The following is an 18236-nucleotide window of genomic DNA, read 5'->3' as shown; positions in this document are numbered from 1 at the left end:
AATACGTGTACTTACTGTACATTAATATACTTCATACTTACGTTTATTCTTCATTTTAATCAAGTCCTACTCATCAGTCTTTTCCTGTATGGGCTTTTTGGGTTCTCATGAAGAAATCTTAAGGAAAGTTAAGATATTCTCTTATATAATCTTCTAGAAACTTAATAACTTGGTAATTTTCCCTTTCATATTTAGTTCTAGGAAGTGATTTGGAAATGATTTTGTTACTGAGCACAGGTTCGTGTGCCCGACGCACAGTGAGGTCAAATAAACCGAAATGCCGGAGTTCGGAGCAGAGGAAGGTTTATTGCAGGGCCGAGCAAGGGAAATGGGGGGCTGGGTCCCCGAGCGCCGAACCCCTGAAAGGGTTTCAACAAAGCGTTTTAAAAGGCCAGGCGAGGGAGGGGTGTGGCTGGTTGTTGCAGGTTTCTTGGTGTTGGATCCTTTGTTCTTGCGTCCGTCCACGTAGGTCAGGTGCCGGCGTTCGTGTGAGTCTGCAGCAAGACAAGTGTTATTCCCTGTTCTGCAGCCTTTTGTCTCTATATGAATGGAAAGCTAGCATCGGCTTGTCGATTTCCACCAAAGAAAAAGTGTCTGCAGGGGCTTTGACTGGTATCGCATTGAATCAAGAATTCAATTTGAGTTCAGTTGACTTTTTAAAACACTTAATCCTCCCATGATGGGTAAGCATGAAATATTCCTACATTTTTTATGGCTTCTTTAATAGGCTTTGGCAAAGTTTTATAATCCTTCCCAAAGGTTTTGCACATTTTTCTTAGGTATACTTCTTGTTATTGCTGTTTTATGCTGTTGTAAAGGCTATTTTTTTTTAAATCACTTTCTAGTTACATGTTGTTTGCACATAGAAAAGCAAGTGAATTTTGGATTTTGACCTTGTATCCAACAATCTTGATAAATTCAGTTATTAATCCTAATAGCTTTTTAAAAATATACTTTTAGATTTTTCTATAGATATAATCTTCTTTTTTTGTAAATAAGGACAGTGTGTTTCTTTCCAGCTCTCCATGGCACTGGGTGCCCTGCTTGTCCACAGCCTGGCAGGTCTCACCTGGTTGTTGGTTTGTATGTGGTCAGTCCCTGTTCTCTTTTGCGTAAATAGAGTTGGGGCTCAGAAACAGTTTGTTGTTTGAGAATTTTTGAATCTAATAATTACAGTAAACTTGGGATTGTTCTTCTGTCTTCTTTATACCATTTTAGAGATATCATTTTTGCAATGTGTAATTGCACCAAATTGTCTGGTTGAGCAGTTTCATGGTTCTAAGTGTCAAAAGTTCACAAATAACAATTCATTATTTCTAGCGCTGAGCTGGTAAATCTGGGCCACCAGCGTGGTTGTCTTTGTGTTACAACAAGGGTTTTTGTAACAACAAGGCTCCGTTTGGGAGCCTGGTTAATTTCACAGTCAGGATAGGAAAGTAAGGTCTCCTATACTCACTAATCAGACTTCTGTGCAAGAATGCCCTAGCCTTCTTCCTTTAATCCCTGTCTGAGCACCCAGCTCAGGACAGGGGAGTGGAGGTAAGAGAGCAGGCATGAATTGACCTGCTGGGTGAACCTTCATCCAGGGCTTGACCCCTTGCCTCCTTGAATCTTGTCCGGCTGAGCACAACACTGATCTTGCGAGTCGACTCTGTCTTTAAGCATTCAGTGTCACCTTCCTGGTCTCAGAGGGTGGATGGTGCCGGGGAGGGGCAGAGCCTCAGGGTCTCCGGGGGTGGGGGTGACTGATGGCACTGGCAGGGGCCTCCGCAGATGCTTTATGTTGTTTTGTTTTATCTCTGCTTCTTGCCAACACAGAGGGTGTTTGGGTCACCCTGGGAGCCTCCAAAACACGGACATCGAGTGGCGCACGAGGTGCTTCCTGCCCTCCATAAAGCTGGCGCATTCAGGGAACAACTTGCAAAGTGGTCCGGTCCAGTCGGGAGGTCAGCGGGGCTGGGTGTGCACCACGGTGGGTGCAAGGCTGACTTTTCTCCCAGGGATGCGATTCCTTGAGCCAGAATTGCCGGAGCCACAGTTTCCTCGTCCTCTTTGGCCCTGCAGATGCGACTGTGAACGACCATCAGAACAGCATAAGCGGCACCATAAGCGGCACGCTCTGGACACGCCCAGTGGGACCGCCTGCAGGGCAGCGGTCTGTGAAGACAAACGCACAGACCCTCGGAGCTGCTGGGCGCCGGCTGGAGTCCCCAGGCCGCCGTCAGGGCTGACATGCTTCTGAGTTCAGGCCAAGTGCTGGAGAAGCACAACCACGGTCCTCCAGGTGATGAAACAGTAGTTGGCACTCCCGCTCCAGCTGACTTGGGGCCAGCCTGCGGTCGCCTGTCATCATCAGATGAGCGCCCAACCTGTTTTCTGTGCGTTTCTGTGTCGTGACACCGTATTTCGTACAGATGGTTGGTTCCTTAACCGTGAACCCTGCGCCAGCAGCGGCGCTGGTACCTGAAGGATGCTCAGCTGACACGTGTGTTTTCTCCCTGAGGGATCCCACAGCCTCCCAGCCCCCAGGCCCCAGGCAGCTCTGCCACACTCTGCCTGGGGCCACTTTCAATAGAGAAATCACCACCCAAAGCACAAAAAGACAACGCAGCGCCAGCTGGGCCGTGACGGAGACCCTTGTGCACGGGACGAGCTGGAGCAGAGGCTGGGCTTGCACCCCAGCTGGGAACGGGTGCTGCTCTGTGGTGCCCATCGGTGCCCTCGAGATACTGTGAGCGTCCATTTGGGGTCACGAATGCCTCTCAGCGAATAGGATGTTTGCAGACCTGGAGTCTGCGGTTAAGGAGGAGCCCGGGAAGCGGGGCGGGGTGGTCACGTGGGCGGAGGCGGCGCTTCTCCTTCCGGGCGCGTCCTGTCTCCTGTGACCCTCGGGAGCGGAGCGCGTGCGTGCGGTTCTCCAACCTCGTGCTTCATCTGTTGGAGCCTCGGTGTCGGCGTCCTGGCAGCTCTGATCACAGACCCCTGACTCACTGCCTGGTGGGAGCTGTCGAAGGGGCTTCCGCAGAAGAACGTTTCGCCTTTGGGGGGACCACGAGCTCCCTAACGTCTGAGGGGGAGCAGGGAACAGGAACGCCTCCGAGGAAGCGGGTCCAGGAGGTCTTTGCTAAATGCAGCAGCTGAGCTCCCTGGACGCGACCCAGCATCTTTCCACTCTCCTCCCGGCCTGTCCAGCAGGCGTCCACAGAGCCGCAGGTGTGACGGCTTCCCAAGCTCCCTGGGGTGGACCGGCCACCTCCCCGCTCGTCATACTCTGTGTCGGAGCAGGAAATGCAAACATTTTGGCTGGAAAAGACGAAACGGTGGAAGCTCAGCGCGCATATGGAAGCACTCCTGCGGTGAGACCGCAAACCCTGAGAAAGACTGCTCTCCCCAACGGTGGCATCCCAAGCGTTTCCAAACAAAAATTGTTTTCCCAGTTTGGGGGTTGGAGGAAAGTGTATTTAAATGCTGCCAGCAAAAGTATTTCACATGGCAGGTTTAGGCAACTCTATTTTCTCAAGAAGGATTTTTACAGCGCAGAGTCGACTGTAGAGAGACTTGAATGAGTTTGTATTCAGCATCTGAGGCTCTTGTAGAACGAAGAAATGAGAAACAATTACAAGCCCACCAGTGTCTTGGATCCACCTGCAGTTCGAGTCGCCGTAGGATACCCCAGTGTGTTGTCGTTACTACTAATTAATTAACTTTTTATTGAAGTAGAGTCGATTTACAATATTGTGTTACTTTCAGGTGTACAGCAAAGTGATTTGGTTATTCATATATATGTATATATATATATATGGAGATATATATTCGTTTTTTTATTCCTTTCCACTATAGATTATTACAAGATATTGAATACATTTCCCTGTGCTATGCAGTAGGTCCTTACTGTTTATCTATTTTATATTTAGTATTTTATATCTGTTAATCCCAAACTCCTAATTTATCTCCCCCACCCCTCCCTCGCTATCCCCTTTGTTAACCATAAATTTGATTTCTTTTTCTTTTCCTTTAATTAATTACTTATTTATTTTTGGCTGCGTTGGGTCTTCTTTGCTGAGCACGGGCTTTCTCTAGTTGTGGCGAGCGGGGGCTACTGTTCGTTGCGGTGCGCGGGCTTCTCATTGCAGTGGCTTCTCTTGTTGCAGAGCACAGGCTCTAGGCACGTGGGCTTCAGTAGTTGTGGCACGTGGGCTCAGTAGTTGTGGTGCACGGGCTTACTTGCTCCACGGCACGTGGGATCTTCCGGGACCAGGGCTTGAACCCATGTCCCTTGCATTGGCAGCAGATGCTTAACCACTGTGCCACCAGGGAAGTCCCATAAATTGGTTTTCTATGTCTGTAAGTCTGTTTCTACTTTATAAATAAGTTCATTTGTACTATTTTTTAGATTCCTCATGTAAGTGATATCATATGATATTTGTCTTTCTCTGTCTGACTTCACTTAGTATGGTAATCTCTAGGTCCATCCGTGTTGCTACAAAAGGCATTATTTCATTCTTTTTTGTGGCTGAGTAGTATTCTGTTGTATATATGCACCACATCTTCTTTATCCATCCGTAGGTGGACACTTAGGGTGCTTCTATGTCCTGGCAATTGTGAATAGTGCTGCAGTGAACATTGGGGTGCATGTATCTTTTCAAATTTATTATTATCATCACCATTACTGCAGTCCCACATTGAACCTAGGAATGACCCAGGCGGTTGGAGGGGCAGTGTCTGCACCCCACATAAGGTCTCAAGGCTCAGCGATCAGATCGGTGCTCAGGGAAACCTGCTTTGAACTTGCCCTTCGATAACAGGCGGGTAAGTGAGTGAGCAGCCATCCCACCGTGCCCCCGGGTATCCCCAGATACCCAGCCGCGCGCCTTCTGCCCGCCCGCAGTTCAGGCCTCCTCGCGGCGCACAGAAAGCTCCTTTAAAGCCTCAGATTCCCCTGCTTTCCTTCTCAGAACCTTCTGGAGCTTTGCGGACCTTTTGGGGTGAAATGGCAAGCTCTCTGTCTTGAAATAACCTCCTAGGCCCCTGCTGGAGCCGTTCCCATGGGACCCTTTGGTGACGTCCGTGCTCCTGTAAAGGCTCCGCTGCCCAGAAGCCCAGCGTCCCTGGTCAGCCAGACCCCAACCGCCAGGCCGGCTCTGGGCCGTCTCACCCCAAATAAGGCAGACGGTGGCCCTAGACACTCGGAGGGTTTCTGTTCCTCTTCCTGCTCTTTACTCTTCGTCCTACAAAAGCTTCCTGCCCTCCCTTCCCCCCACTGTCAGTTCTCCCAAAGGAAACTGGCCGCTTCGTGCCGCGTTGGATAAAGTTTGTTGGCGTCACTTAATTGTCTCCTTTAATCCTTAATTGTCTCCTTAATCTCCTTGTGTGACGTCCCCAAAGCTTTTCATGCTGGGGCCACTCTGCACACCTGGCCAGCCCACGGGCTTCACGTTTCCTGGTTCCCACGGACGCTGGTGAATCGGGTCCGTTTGTCTGTACCGAGGCCTGTGCAGTGACAGCTGGATGGAAGCAGCTCCTGAGGTCCCTGGTCTGCTGGAGGGGCCTCACCAAGCAGACCTCGGGCAGGACTCAGAGCGTGATGCAACCTGGGGTCTCCCCAGGGGCCCGGCCGCCCATCAGCTACAAGCCGGCCGCGAGCCTGGGGCCTGGAGGGTGATCCGAGGACGCCAGGATCCCCGTCACTGGAGGAGATCTTCTGAGACTCAGATTCCACCAGACCGTGTAATTTTCCCATAAAATTCAGTAACACACAACCACAAATTTAAGTCACCCTCTCAGCCCCCAGATGGTTCTGTAACATGAGAGTAAAGTCATTTATAAATCTTCAAAAACAAATTCCGGCTGGAGCTCATGATGAAACATTTTCACAAAATTGCTTTTCCTTCTCTCTGTCAAACTCAACATTCCACCTTCATATTTTTCCAAAACCACCTTTTTCTGGCTGCAAATCATCGCTGCCTTGGCCTCCTGCACTTTCTCTGGCTTTCTGTGGTCGGTACTAGCAATTAATGTTTTTGAAGGAAATTATTTTTCATAAATCGTGACATTTTCCCCTAGTGATTAGCGACCCAAATGCACATTGATTTAGGTTTGTACCTCAGCAAAGAGACAAGCTGGAGACTGCCGTCCAGTTCCAGGGACGCGGCCGGCTGCCGGGCAGAGGAGGCTGGACTGTGGGCGTGGGCCTGGCCCCTGCTGGATGGGGGAGGGAAGGCCCTTCTGGCTGGAGGGCAGGGGTCCCGCCGTGTTACAGGCGTGACACGGGATGACTGCCTGGAAGTTGCCTGGGAGGAGGGGTGGTCCACTGAGGCCCGGGTGGGGAAGTGACCAGGGGACACAGTGGCACGTGAGGGCTGTGCCCCCCAGAGCCGCCTGCTCATGTCCAGAGGACCCGCTTGCCTTCTCTCTGCTGGAATTTAGAACATCCTGTCTCGCCCGCCTCTGACCACATGGGGCTGGGCCCTGACCCGCCCATCGCCGGGCCAGGCCAGGGGAGAGGCCTCTGGACGGCGGGTCCCTCGGAGAGGCTGTGTCCCCCATGCTGGCCTCACCTTCCTGCCCTGTGGCGCCCATGGAGCCGGTCTGCATTCCACCAGGCAAGCTGGGCTCGAAGCGTCCCTTCCTGGCCCCAAGATGAGTTCCAGAGCCTGGAAGGAACCCACTTCCTTAGGTCTGCGGAAAATTCCCGAGGAGCGTTCTCCGCCCTCTGAGAAAATAGGTTTCCCCGCTTAGGTTTTTATTTGAACAGTGGGGCCGGTGTTTGGGGAAGGTTTCTGGTTTCCCACCAGACAGACCAGAGTGTGGTGCTTCTGGGGTGACGGGGACGCCGCCGGTGGGCACGGCCAAACCTGCCAGCCTGTGTCACACGGCGTGAAATCCGCCCCCGCACAGCAGCCCGTGCCGGGGTTATTAGCACCCAAACCACACCCGGGAAAGCGAACCGCCGGCCACAGCTGCGGAGCCGGGGCTGCCGCCACAGACGGATGCTCCCCGCCCATGCTGGGCTCGCCTGCGTCCTGATTTGTGGAGTTTGCTGATCTCAGCCTGCTTTCAAGCAGCACACAAATTCCCTACATTTGAGAGAAGTTGGTGCCCCTCCAGCCCACCCCTGCCGGATGGATGCCAACCACAAGGGCACAGCATTTGCAAGCCAGGCGGAGCAGAGGCAAGCCCCCTTCCTGCCCCGTGACGCAGTTCACCCACAGGTCGCCGGGACACACACTGGGTATTTTGCATCCTGAAGTTTTGGGGTGATTTGCGCCGCAGCCATGGAATCAAGTGCACGTCGTGTCATTTGGGGACGGGGCCTGGGCCGTCGGGCGAGAACGGGGCTGCAGGATGGTGGGGGGAGGCGTGGTGAGGGCAGGATGAGCCTCTAGCCAGAAGCCACGCTCCGTACTAACCCTCCAGGGAGTTTCTCCGAAGGAGGGGCAGCTGACGCTGAGTGAACACGCAGGGCTTTTCAGACCCAAGTTCCTCTGCTCATTCCCACAGCCGATCTGAGCTCTATATGGGGTCCAGAGAAGAAGAGGTGACGTGTGATCTGATTCTTGAAGGACGGACAGGGGGCCTCCAGGGAGGAAGAGAAGGAGACACACCAGACAGAGGGGCCCGGACAGAGCGGGTCGTCAGAAAGTCGCCCGGATCCTGGGCTTGAACGTGCTCAGTCCGGCGGGGTTTCACAGGGCCCGGTGCCCAGCATGTCTGTGGACGCATTTCTGCCCTTGACCCAACGGGACATCGGTTCTTCCCGAAGCAGTGCGGACGGGAGCTTCCCGGAGCCGAGCTGGGACACAGCCTCGTCCCCACGGACACACAGCTTAGGCTCCTGGAGACAGCACCGCCGGGGAGTGGGTGCAGGGAGCTGGGAGGTGTGTGGACGGCCCAAGGGCAGATGTGGACGGACACAAGGACAGGACGCACAGAAAGAGGCTGAGCTGCCGGCCCTGCCCTTAAGTGAGGCCCCGGCCACGCCGCCCACTGGTGGCCACTTACCGGCTTCGGGGACGGACACCTCGTCTGACGCTCAGACGTGAGTGTCGAGGTGATTTACCGGAGCCGCACGGCCCGACGTGAGAGGCTGTGACTGCTGCCTCCCTCCTCGCAGGCCGAGCAGGCCGCGGCGCCGCTGGACGCTCACGGCAGCTGTGCTGAGCCCGGGGCCCGGCGGCTCCAGCTTGGAAATGCCGCCACACGCCTGCTCCTCTGGCACCGGGAGGGATACAGGCCCGGGCGGCTCACGCCGACCTCCTCATCGTGAAGACGTACGGATTCCAGTGCTGACGGGATGCTGGGCTTGAGAGCGAATCACAGATACTTCACTTTCGTGCAGACGTGGTGGCTCTGTGAGCCGTGGGCAGGCTACCCCGCGTCCCGTGGGTGTCCCATCCCCCGGGGGGAGACACCCCCCCACCTCCATCCTTGGATGTTTTGACGCAACTTGTTACCCAGTTTCAGTTCTGTTGTGTATCTACTGTATTTTTTTCTTTTTAGTCTCATGAGCTTAGTGTCCGACCAAGGTGAGCGTATCGGCCCTTCAGATTGGTCCCCGGGAACGGGGGGGGGGGGGTGGGGCGGGGGGGCAGGGGGCCAGGAGAGCTTTGTGCAGAAGGGGACACTTAGGGTATTTCAGCATTTCATTTTCTCTTCAGACCTTCAGGTACAATGGCTCCTGGAGTTTATTACCGATTAAAAACAACTCTGAAAATGTTTACAGTGAAATAAACTCTCAGCGACTCCCACAGGAACCTCTATGAGAACATTCCCTCTAAGGTGCGGTGTGTGCCGCTCCCGAGGTCGGGGTGCCATGTTCCCGGCGGGGCCGTGCTCGCGGGGCGAGTCGGGGGCAGCGCGCCCTCGTGGTGGGCACGCCCGCGGGGTCCCTGGGGGCCTGGGTGGGAGGGAGAGCGGGGGGGAGGCGAACAGAGAGGAAGGGAACTAACACCACGTTGGAACCGCCTCCCTCATTCTTCGGCCCCTGTATTGGGTCACTCAAGCCCCACACGTCAGGAGCTAAACATCAGAGAAACATTGCTTGTGCCCACAAAGCGCGTAACGCTTCCCAAAGAAAGTTCCATCCCACGTCCCAGGCTAGTGACGGCTGAAACTCACTGTAGATACGTTCACTTTCAGCCTGGAAACCTTGCAGGGATAAGAGTGGTAAAGGAAAAATAACTGCTGACACCTTGAGGTTTTGCAGGACCTCATGATCCGGCTCACGGGACAAGCAGAAGAGCAAGAATGTTGTGCTTCCTTGAAGGCCGGGCTCCAAAGTCTGCAGCCCACCTTCACCTTCAACGCTGAACCCCCTGCTTCCCCTTTCCCTTGGCGTAAAAGAGCCTGAGTTCGACCCCGAGTTAACACGCTTCTTTAGGACATTAGCCCACCACCTTCTTGGTCCACTGGCTTCCGAATACAGTCACTGTTCCTTCCTCTTCCCCTGTATGTTGATTTGTTGGCCCGTCGTGCGGCGAGCAGTACAAGCTTGCGCTTGGTACCAGGAGGACGGGGGGCTGTGTTTAGGGGGAATGAAACATCCCGCCTGGTCCTCGTGGGAGACAGTCACGGGGGGATTCGGGGGACAATTAGATGAATGGGGGGACGTTTGGGCAGGAAATTTAAACTTGAGGCTGTTGGTATTTAAGGCAGTGGGCAGGAGTAGCCGTGTGCAGGGAGAGGGCACAGGAGGACGGAGCCACGATTGGCACAAGAAGAGGAAGGGGCAGCAGGAGCCTGGCGAGGGGCAGGGGACTCTCGGGAGGCAGCGGGGCGTCTGTACAGCGGGTCAGGCCCAGCCTGCGGCCCCTGCACTGTCACTCCTACGCCGGCGTCCCTGGAGAGCTCTTCCTTCCTCTCTGCTGTCCGAGTCTCACTCCTCCCGGGCCCTCCGGGGAGCAAGAGGGGCCCTTGACGCCGTGCTGCGGCGCTTCGTGTGCCAGGCCGGTCACCGGCGCAAGGACTGCAGAGCTGCGTGGGGTGGGAGGTGACGCCCAGGCGGCCTGCCGGCCTCCCCAGCGCACGTCAGACAGGCCTCTCCTCCCAACCCCCTGCTCTCAGGCTGCTCTTCAGGAAGTTCTCCAAAGCCACCTTGGCTCCCACGGTGAGAACTTAAAACTGAGGCCCGTTAGCTAATGGGAGATGTCAGTGTTGTTACTGTACGTCCTGATTTCTCACAGGGTATCCACCTGGAATATTCTGGTTCCTTGGATTCAAAACAGAACTTCCAGCTGGGGAATCGGAGCACACTCTCACCATGTCCTGCTTCCTTGGAAAGCTCCCTTGCCAAGGCCTTTCTCGGTAAATGTTTTCCTTCGCGTTCAAGGCCAAAAGCTTTTGGAGAAGAAGAAACAATACCCAGGAAGCCGGTCCACCCTCAGCTCCAGCCTTGCTTTCGTGGCCCCCGGACGCATCCCACCACCCACTCCCGTCCCGCCGTCACAGCGCATTCCAAGGGTGGAAATACTGTTAGTGAGAATTTTAAGACAAACCTTTTGAGCCCAAAGTCTTCACTCCTCCCTGTTGCAAAGGGTGTTTTCTGGCGCTTCCTTACTATCCCGGGATGGGTTTTACAACTAATAGAAATTACCTGCACATACAAGGAAAAATCAGGATAGTGGCCTAAATGTAATATAAAGAGAAAAAAGGAAGGGATTTATTAAGACTGAAAATAGTAGAACAATGTTCAGCTGGATGTTGTCAATGCTTTTTATTTCGATCCCACGTCTTAAAACGATAAACATATATTCATACAAGTACAAATGCCATCACCTCGAATACAAGTATTTTGAATGAGTGACTTGAGCAGAGTTTTGGAGAGTCTAACACTTTTTTTGAAACTATGGAGACCTTTTGGCAAAGTTCTGAAGAAACGTCATCATGGTTTGCATGATGACATCATCACTTAAAGTTCATTGCAGTTAAAATTGTGCCAAAAATATGTTTGTGTTTCAGGTTACATTAAGACCATCAGAACACCAGAAACGGGTGTGAAGTGCTTTTCCTGTATCAGGGTCCGGTGGGACGGCCAGAAGCCCTGTGGGAGCTGGGTCAGTTCTTCCACGGCTGGGGCTGCCGGAGCAGCCAGGACGTCGGACCCCCGGGCTCTGTCCCTCAAAGCCACCAGCATCCCCCCCGATCACCGTGGCCCTCCAGGCCCTGCAGACTCTCCAGACACCCCGAGGTGGTGGTGGCCTTGGTAAAAGCAGCTGCTCTAAGCTTCCTTCTTTGTGGAGCCCGGATCTGGTCTCGTACAGAAGCCCTGGGATCCGGGGACCCAGGCGGGTGGGCACAGGCCGGCAGGAGGTCTGCTCAGAGCCCGCGGCTCATGGACGTGTGTCGTCACATGCAGATTATGGGGTGACTGGGTGCATTTCCATTTAAAAGTCAGCATGTTAAAACTTCACCAAGGTGTAGAGTATTTTGTATTTCCTCCTGCCTACTGATAGGCTAAGAGGAGGAGACTGTGATATTTTGCAATAATTTGAGGAAAGTGCATCATTTCCCATCTTCTAATTGCATAGGAATCACCCAGGCAGACAAGACTCATTCAAGGGTAAATTATTTTTCCTGGCTTTTTGCATTAATCTAAGTAAATTAATGGAAATAGGTAAAAAAGTAGTTTGTGGAAGTATAGAAGGTACAAAGTAATTTTCATTCATTTGAAATGAAAGACTGCTTGACATAGTGTACTTTTCCTTCCCCGAAAGTCGTGACAATTCAACAGAGATGAAAACTGTCAGATGTACTTTGTTGTGAAAGAATTATACAATTTGGGGGATAGAGCTTTATTTTTAGTTTGGACTATTTTTGTCACCGCACTGACAGAGAATGTTCTTTTTACAGATTAAAAACAAATTAAAAACTATTTTAAAGAATAATCTGTTCAAACAACATTTAGCAGTTAGGCCCTAAGAGGAGTCAGAAAAAAAAAAGATCTAAAAATCTATCAACAATTTTGCTAAAGCACCTTTCTGTTTGCCTGATAGTTTAAATGTTTTATTAATTGGTTACTGTTTTGCTCTAGATTTAACATTTTAGCTCTGCTTATGTAATAACGATGTCCACTGGGGAGGCCTGGGGGTCAAACCTGGGCAGGACCCGACCTGGGAATTAACCTTCCCTGATCTTACACGTGATGGAGCCGGCGCATTCTCTTCTTTGCACGTGCAGGAGAGGGGCTGGTGGTGCAGGTCACGCTGGGCTCTTTGCTCCGGGATGCGCCTCTGCATCCTGTCTGAGTGCTCAGGGCCCCAGGCCCCTCTTCCCCTTCCCGGCGCGGGTGCTGGCTGTGGCCCTGGGGGTTTAGCCTTCCGGATGGGGACCTGAGCTCTTCACCCCAGCTGGCTGGTCCTCTCCTGCCAGGTGAGCCCTGCCCCTGCCTGACTCACCCAGGGCACCTGCGCCCCTGTGGCTTCCGCCCCAAGTCAACGCCCGGATTCTGCCAGGGATAGAAGGAACGTGCAGGGAAACCAAGGATCTGCTCTAAGGACGTGATGCCCGGGGCCATCCCCCGCGACCACCCCGGGCAGGGGCTCTGTGAGTTCGGGTTACTGAGTGCTGAGGGAGGGTCTGCTGAGCGCGTTTGGGGTCTTGGGCCCCTGGGAGGTGCGGAGCGGCTGCTACTAGGAGGACGCTTCCGCCTCTGAGAGCTGGTCCCAGAGCCCCGTGAGCCGCAGCGGACCGGGCCCCTCAGGGTCACGGCCGAGTGATGCATACGGTGGTGCTACTCAGCTCTCAGGAGAGGAAGCAGGTGAAGCAGAGGCTGCCCGTGTATGAGGCACAGGTCGGTGCCCTGGAACCAGAGACAGAGTCCTCTCAGCAGAGGAGAAGGTGGCCGGCGGAAAGAGCAGCCGCAAATCGGCGACGCCCCCGCTTCCCAGAAGGCGGTGCTGTGCGCCCGCGGAACCGGCCCCTCCGCCTCCGCAAAGGAAAGGCCTCGGCGTCAGTCCTGGGTGGTTGTCCTCTCGGGGCTGCCTCGAGGCGAGGCTGATGCTCTGAGGCCCGGGCGAGGCTCAGTTCTCGTCAGCCCGACCAGATGAGTCGTGAATAGCAGACGGTTTAATGAGGAGGAAGAAGATGCCATGAACACAACGCACAGCCTCTGGGTTTGGGGCAGAGACGACGGGCCCTGCATCCCGTGGCAGCCGCCAGCGGCTCCATCGCCAAGGGCAGCTGTGAGCCGTGTTCCGTCTCTCCTTGACTGTGATTTGCTGTGTGATGCCGAGCGATTCACCTCTATCGCCTGGGACTCAGCTACTTCCATTTACCGATGGCCGTCTGCCGTCTTCTGCTTACAAGAAACAGAGGGAGCCCCAAGCCATGTGACCTCAGAGGGTCACCAGCTCGCTCCCCGCAAAGACAAAGAAATGCTGCACCAAGTGATCTTTGGGGTGACGTCCAGGTAAGCATCGCGCGATGCTGGGGTGACGTCCAGGGTAAGCATCGCGTGATGCTGGGGTGACACCCAGGGTAGCGATGCTGGGGTGACGCCCAGGGTAAGCATCGCGCGATGCTGGGGTGACGCCCAGGTAAGCATCGCGCGATGCTGGGGTGACGCCTAGGGTAAGCATCGCACGATGCTGGGGTGACGCCCAGGGTAGCGATGCTGGGGTGACGCCCAGGGTAAGCATCGCGCGATGCTGGGGTGACGCCCAGGGTAAGCATTGCGCGATGCTGGGGTGACGTCCAGGGTAAGCATCGCGCAGTGCTGAGTGTCCCAAGGGCGAGCTACGTCCACCGCCAGTTTGCAGGTCGTCTCGTGTGAATTCCCCACAGAAATAGTAAGAACAGGAGGCACAGTAGACACAGATGGGCCTGGGCCGGGAGCCGGTCGAGTCCTAGACCCCAAGGCCAAGGGCACAGTCTCCTGGGTTAGACTTTCAGAGGGTACGAAACCTGGGCAAATTAGTGCCAATCCTGACAGCAGATGGACCGGAATTATTACAGCAGCAGAATAACTAATACCGTAACAAGCTGACCTCAGGGGGAGTGAGGATTCGGCGCAGATGGACGGTGACAGGTGCGAACACCGGGCGAGCTGGGCGCTGAGGCCCGTCCGGACCCGGAGCCGGTGAGACAACTGATCCAGGACTCATAGGAGACGGGACTGTTCCTTCCAGCCAGCTGGTCGTTAACGCAGCTCAGGGGCCGGATGCAGCACACGGGACCCAACAGACACATAGGAACTAAACAGGGTCCCAGAGGCCAGAGGCTGAGAGCTACACGGAGCCGAGCCGACCGGTGGTTCCTGGTGGTGATGTCAGCTCGAGGCTCCAGGGGAGAACAGAGCCGTCTGCCAACCAGCTAGTGCCGTCCCTGTGTCTCCTCAGCAGAAATCATTCAGCGACTCAAAGCTGCTACGCTTCCTTTCCCGTAGCGGTGCAGTGACTTACAATGCGTGTTATTTCGCTACGGCCCCTCTGATGGAAAAATCTCCGGCGCAGAAACCGGCTTCATCTCCCAGGGGCGCGATGGGAGGGTGGTTAGAGCGTCTCCCATACTGGTCCAATCAAGTCTTTAACGGGTTTTATATTAGCAATGATAAGAACTTGGGAACACAGAACAGGATGGCCCAGGACCTACGAGAAGCAGTATTTTTAGGTGACGAACAGTAAAACCTCTCTCTCCACGTAACACCTGTGTAAGCGTGCAGAGCAGACCTTCAGTTCCCCTGGCGGTTTCCCTCCCTGCTGGCGCAGAGCCGGGCGGTAGGCTCTCATCTGTCAATCCCTACCTACCACGTGGTCTTGGAACACAGCAGGTGCAGGGCACGGATGCCCCAGGAGGAAGGAGGAGGGTTCCCTGTGTCCGGGGTGAGGGAAGGGCCAGCACAGGCGGGGGCCACTGCGGCCAAGCCCCGCCCCACCTCAGAGCTGTCGCTATGGCTGCATGGCCTCCCCGGGCTCGCGACTTCACGTGTGAAACAGGGGCCCAGTGACGACTGCTTTATGGGTTGATGTGACTAATAGCTCCCCCAGGACTGCCCGCGAGCCCGGAGGGGGTCCCTCAGAGGATAATAAGGCTAAGGTACCCAAGCGAGGGAGAGAGATGGGGCGGCAGAAACGGGGCCTGGAAATGGGAGGGGGCAGCGGCTGGGAATGGAGGCCTCGGTTCTAAATCCGGCGGCAGATTCCCAGATGAGGAGACAAGCCACTTAGACCCTGTTCCGTCCTCAGAATCACAGTCCTTCCAGGAAATCTCGAGTTCTGCTCCCAGGAGGAGGGGCGGGACGCAGGCTCAGGCATCCGCAGAGACAGATGAGCTGGGCTCGCACTGTCCATCCTGAGTCAGCTGAGAAGCTGGCTGAGTGGGTAGGAAACTCGGGGGGAAAAGGAATCACAGGATAAGAGGCAACATTAAAACTGGAGAAAAAGTGAGCCTGGGATGTGAGGGTGGTGAAAATAATCTTCCATTCCTTTCGTTGGAGGGACAGGTTTATAAATATGTATAACATGTAAATACGTTCTCATGGCAAGCCCCCCAGGAGGAAACAATCAGGCAGCTTTTGCAAACAGAGCCAGACAACCGCAAGGTGGTGGGGTTTATTCGTCCATGCTGGGTCAGCGTGTCCTGATGAGGCGCCGGGCAGCGCGCGGGCGTCCTGCCGCTTCCACCGGTCCCCGTCCTTGGAAATCGAGACAGACAAGAGCGGTGTCTGGCTCGGGCTCCAAGAGCTGTGCACGCATCACACGTGCAGGCTCCTGCTTGCGGAGAAGGACTCGGGGTCCACAGGCCGGGTCCTGCAGGATAGCAGCCGCCACGAGCTTCAGACCGACAGGAGGCCTCGCCCCGGCCCCGGCCGCGGCGGGCTGCTGAGGTGTCCGGTGGGTACGCGGTCCCCGGCGTGGCCGCAGAGGCCTGGTCTGGGCATGTCGGTGGCGCCGCCTCACTCCGGGTGCCGTAGTTTTGGTTCCACGCTTGGGAGGCAGGTGCCAAGGCTGATTCCACTCTGCCTCCAAGGAGAGGATCATTTTAGCTCTAAATCCCACCCAGCCCTGAATCTCAGGCAGGCCCCAGGGAGCAGCAGTAACTTCTTAATATAACGCCGCTTGGGGTCATGTGCATAAAGATAGTGAAAAGCGAGTTTAGCCTGAGTCTTTCACACGGATTATAATTACTCCATTTTCTAAAAAAAGCACATTTCAAAAGTCAGTATTTTCTTTCAGCCCTGGCTCCTCTCCCATCACCCCAGCCCGTACTTCAGACGTGCTGCCACGGATGCCCCACAGTTAGTCTTAGGGTTGAAGCCCTTCGTACAAATGGAAGGCATTTTCATTCCTTTCACCCTGGCTCACTGATTCCAATTTGTCTTTACTTTTTAAAAAGTAGGTTAACATTTTGACAAATTAGCATTCTCCTGTAAATACAGTTTGTAGGAGAGGGAAACACGCAGCGGGAAGGTGCAAAAGGGGTGGGGACACGGCGCCAAATAGAAATGCAGGAGGCACCCCCGCTGAGCGCCGGCAGCCGGCATTCCCAGGGACTTCCGGGGTTAAGGGGAACGTCTGGCACTGCAAACCTCAGGAAGGCCAGGTGTGGACCCACCTGCTCTGAGTCCCCAGCAGGAGGGTGGTGCTGTGGAGAGCTCACGTCCTGGGGTTTCCCGTGTCCCAGCTGGGAAGTCCCTTCTCCCTCTCCCTCCAGGATCGGCAGCGAGGATTCAGGGTCGGCATGTGTCCTGTGGACACACACTGCTGTCATCGCTTACAAGAAACAGAGGGAGCCCCAAGCCATGTGACCTCAGAGGGTCACCAGCTCGCTCCCGCAAAGACAAAGAAACGCTGCAGATTCAAGAAAACACCTCGGTTTAGAAACAAAACTGGAAATTCCGTGGAGCACAGCTGGAGGGAGATGCTTACCCCCTGCTGGGGTATTTGCTGAGACTCTGCCTCATAGAACTCGTCACCTCCCCAGGAGTAAACGACGGAGATGACAGCGAAGGTCATTGCGTGAAAGTGGCTTCGATCTGACTGTTTCTAAGACACAATCTAATACTGAGATATGGGGGACTTTTAAAAACATGTCCCAGGATATAAGGACAACTAACGTGGTGCAGGCCATCGACCTTCACCTCTGCAGGGGCTCTGAGGGAGGGGACGGTAGGGGTAAAGAGACTGAGAGTTGAAGAAACCAGGTCTCATGTCGGGAGCCCGGCCTCGGGAACCGGAGTCCTGTGAGGGCACAGCAGGGAAGGAGCACAGGGGACTGAGACGGCACCCCACAGGGCACGGGACCCCGAGTCACGCGCCTGGACCCGCTCTGGACGGCGGGACGGGAGAGTTGTGCTGAAACTGCCTCCCTCAGCCCCTCAATGCAAGAGGCGTAACTCTATGTTTTCCTTAAAGAGAAACTGAAAGATAGCAAAAAAAATTAACAGCAACAAAAGCAACAGGACTCTGCGTTCCAGGTTCAGCCGTCTGACCTGCAGCCACTCTTATGGCAGTGAAAAATATATGTATTGTTTCGCCAGCTCTGGGCTCCGGGTGGTAGAGCAGGTAAGGCCGACCTCCCCGTGGGTCTGTCCCAAGCAGGTCATCCCGTCATCAAGAGAAGGGGAGGTGCGGGAGGACACGCACAGACCTGCGGTGCGGACGGAAGTTTGGCCTCCGGCAGAGGAGAGGCCACACCGCCTGGGGGACCATCACCTCTCAGGGATAAGTGGGAAATAATGCCAACTCACCCTCTTTCCCCAAGTTGCAATCATACTTCCGGTAGAAATAAACAGTGCAGAATGCAGCTGCAATCTACCAAAGGCACAGGATAATAGAACGTAAACAAAGGGAAACTGAAGACTCTCACCTCAGATGCTGAAATTGACGGCCAAAGCCTACGCTTGGGACAAACGATAAAACAAGAGCCCATCGCAGGAACTGACATGTACACCTCACAGTCTCCAATGACTAATGACCGACAGGTAAACACAGTGTGGATGAAATTTAGACCGAAAGGGTTGACCCGAGAAGTTCAGACCCTCAGAAGTAACTGTGCAGAGGAAGCTGTCCTGGGCTGGAGACCAACGAGCGAAATGGATGTGGGCCATGAATCAAGTTTTTAGTGTAAAAGTTGCACAGAAGAGGATTCCTCTTGGTGGATATGATTTCAGTGAGACAAACAACGTCAAACTGGCGTGTATTTTAATTGCGTAAAGAAAGCTGCCTGAGGAGTTGGTTTAGTGGGGCTAACTCTGGGTCAGTCTTTCAGTGAAAACACGTCAATGTTGGTATATTTCTGAT

The 18236-nt window shown here is 54.4% G+C and overlaps 1 protein-coding gene across 1 annotated transcript in view; it reads right to left on the bottom strand.

The window, feature by feature from the left end:
* Positions 1-8773: 8773 nt before the first annotated feature.
* TPO (thyroid peroxidase) overlaps positions 8774-18236 on the bottom strand; it is a gene marked incomplete at both ends in the record, with an annotated part of 45088 nt that continues 35625 nt past the window's right edge. The window contains 2 exons of the mRNA XM_082851282.1: positions 8774-8896; positions 16549-16681. Of these exons, the coding sequence (XP_082707408.1) occupies positions 8774-8896; positions 16549-16681 (256 nt within the window). The remainder of the gene's footprint in view (positions 8897-16548; positions 16682-18236) is intronic.

This window comes from Leucopleurus acutus (genome assembly GCF_964270905.1).
Source record: "Leucopleurus acutus genome assembly, chromosome: 12".
NCBI lineage: Eukaryota > Metazoa > Chordata > Mammalia > Artiodactyla > Delphinidae > Leucopleurus > Leucopleurus acutus.
The sequence above is the reverse complement of the archived record's forward strand: the minus strand, read 5'-3'. Positions and strand labels throughout refer to the sequence as shown.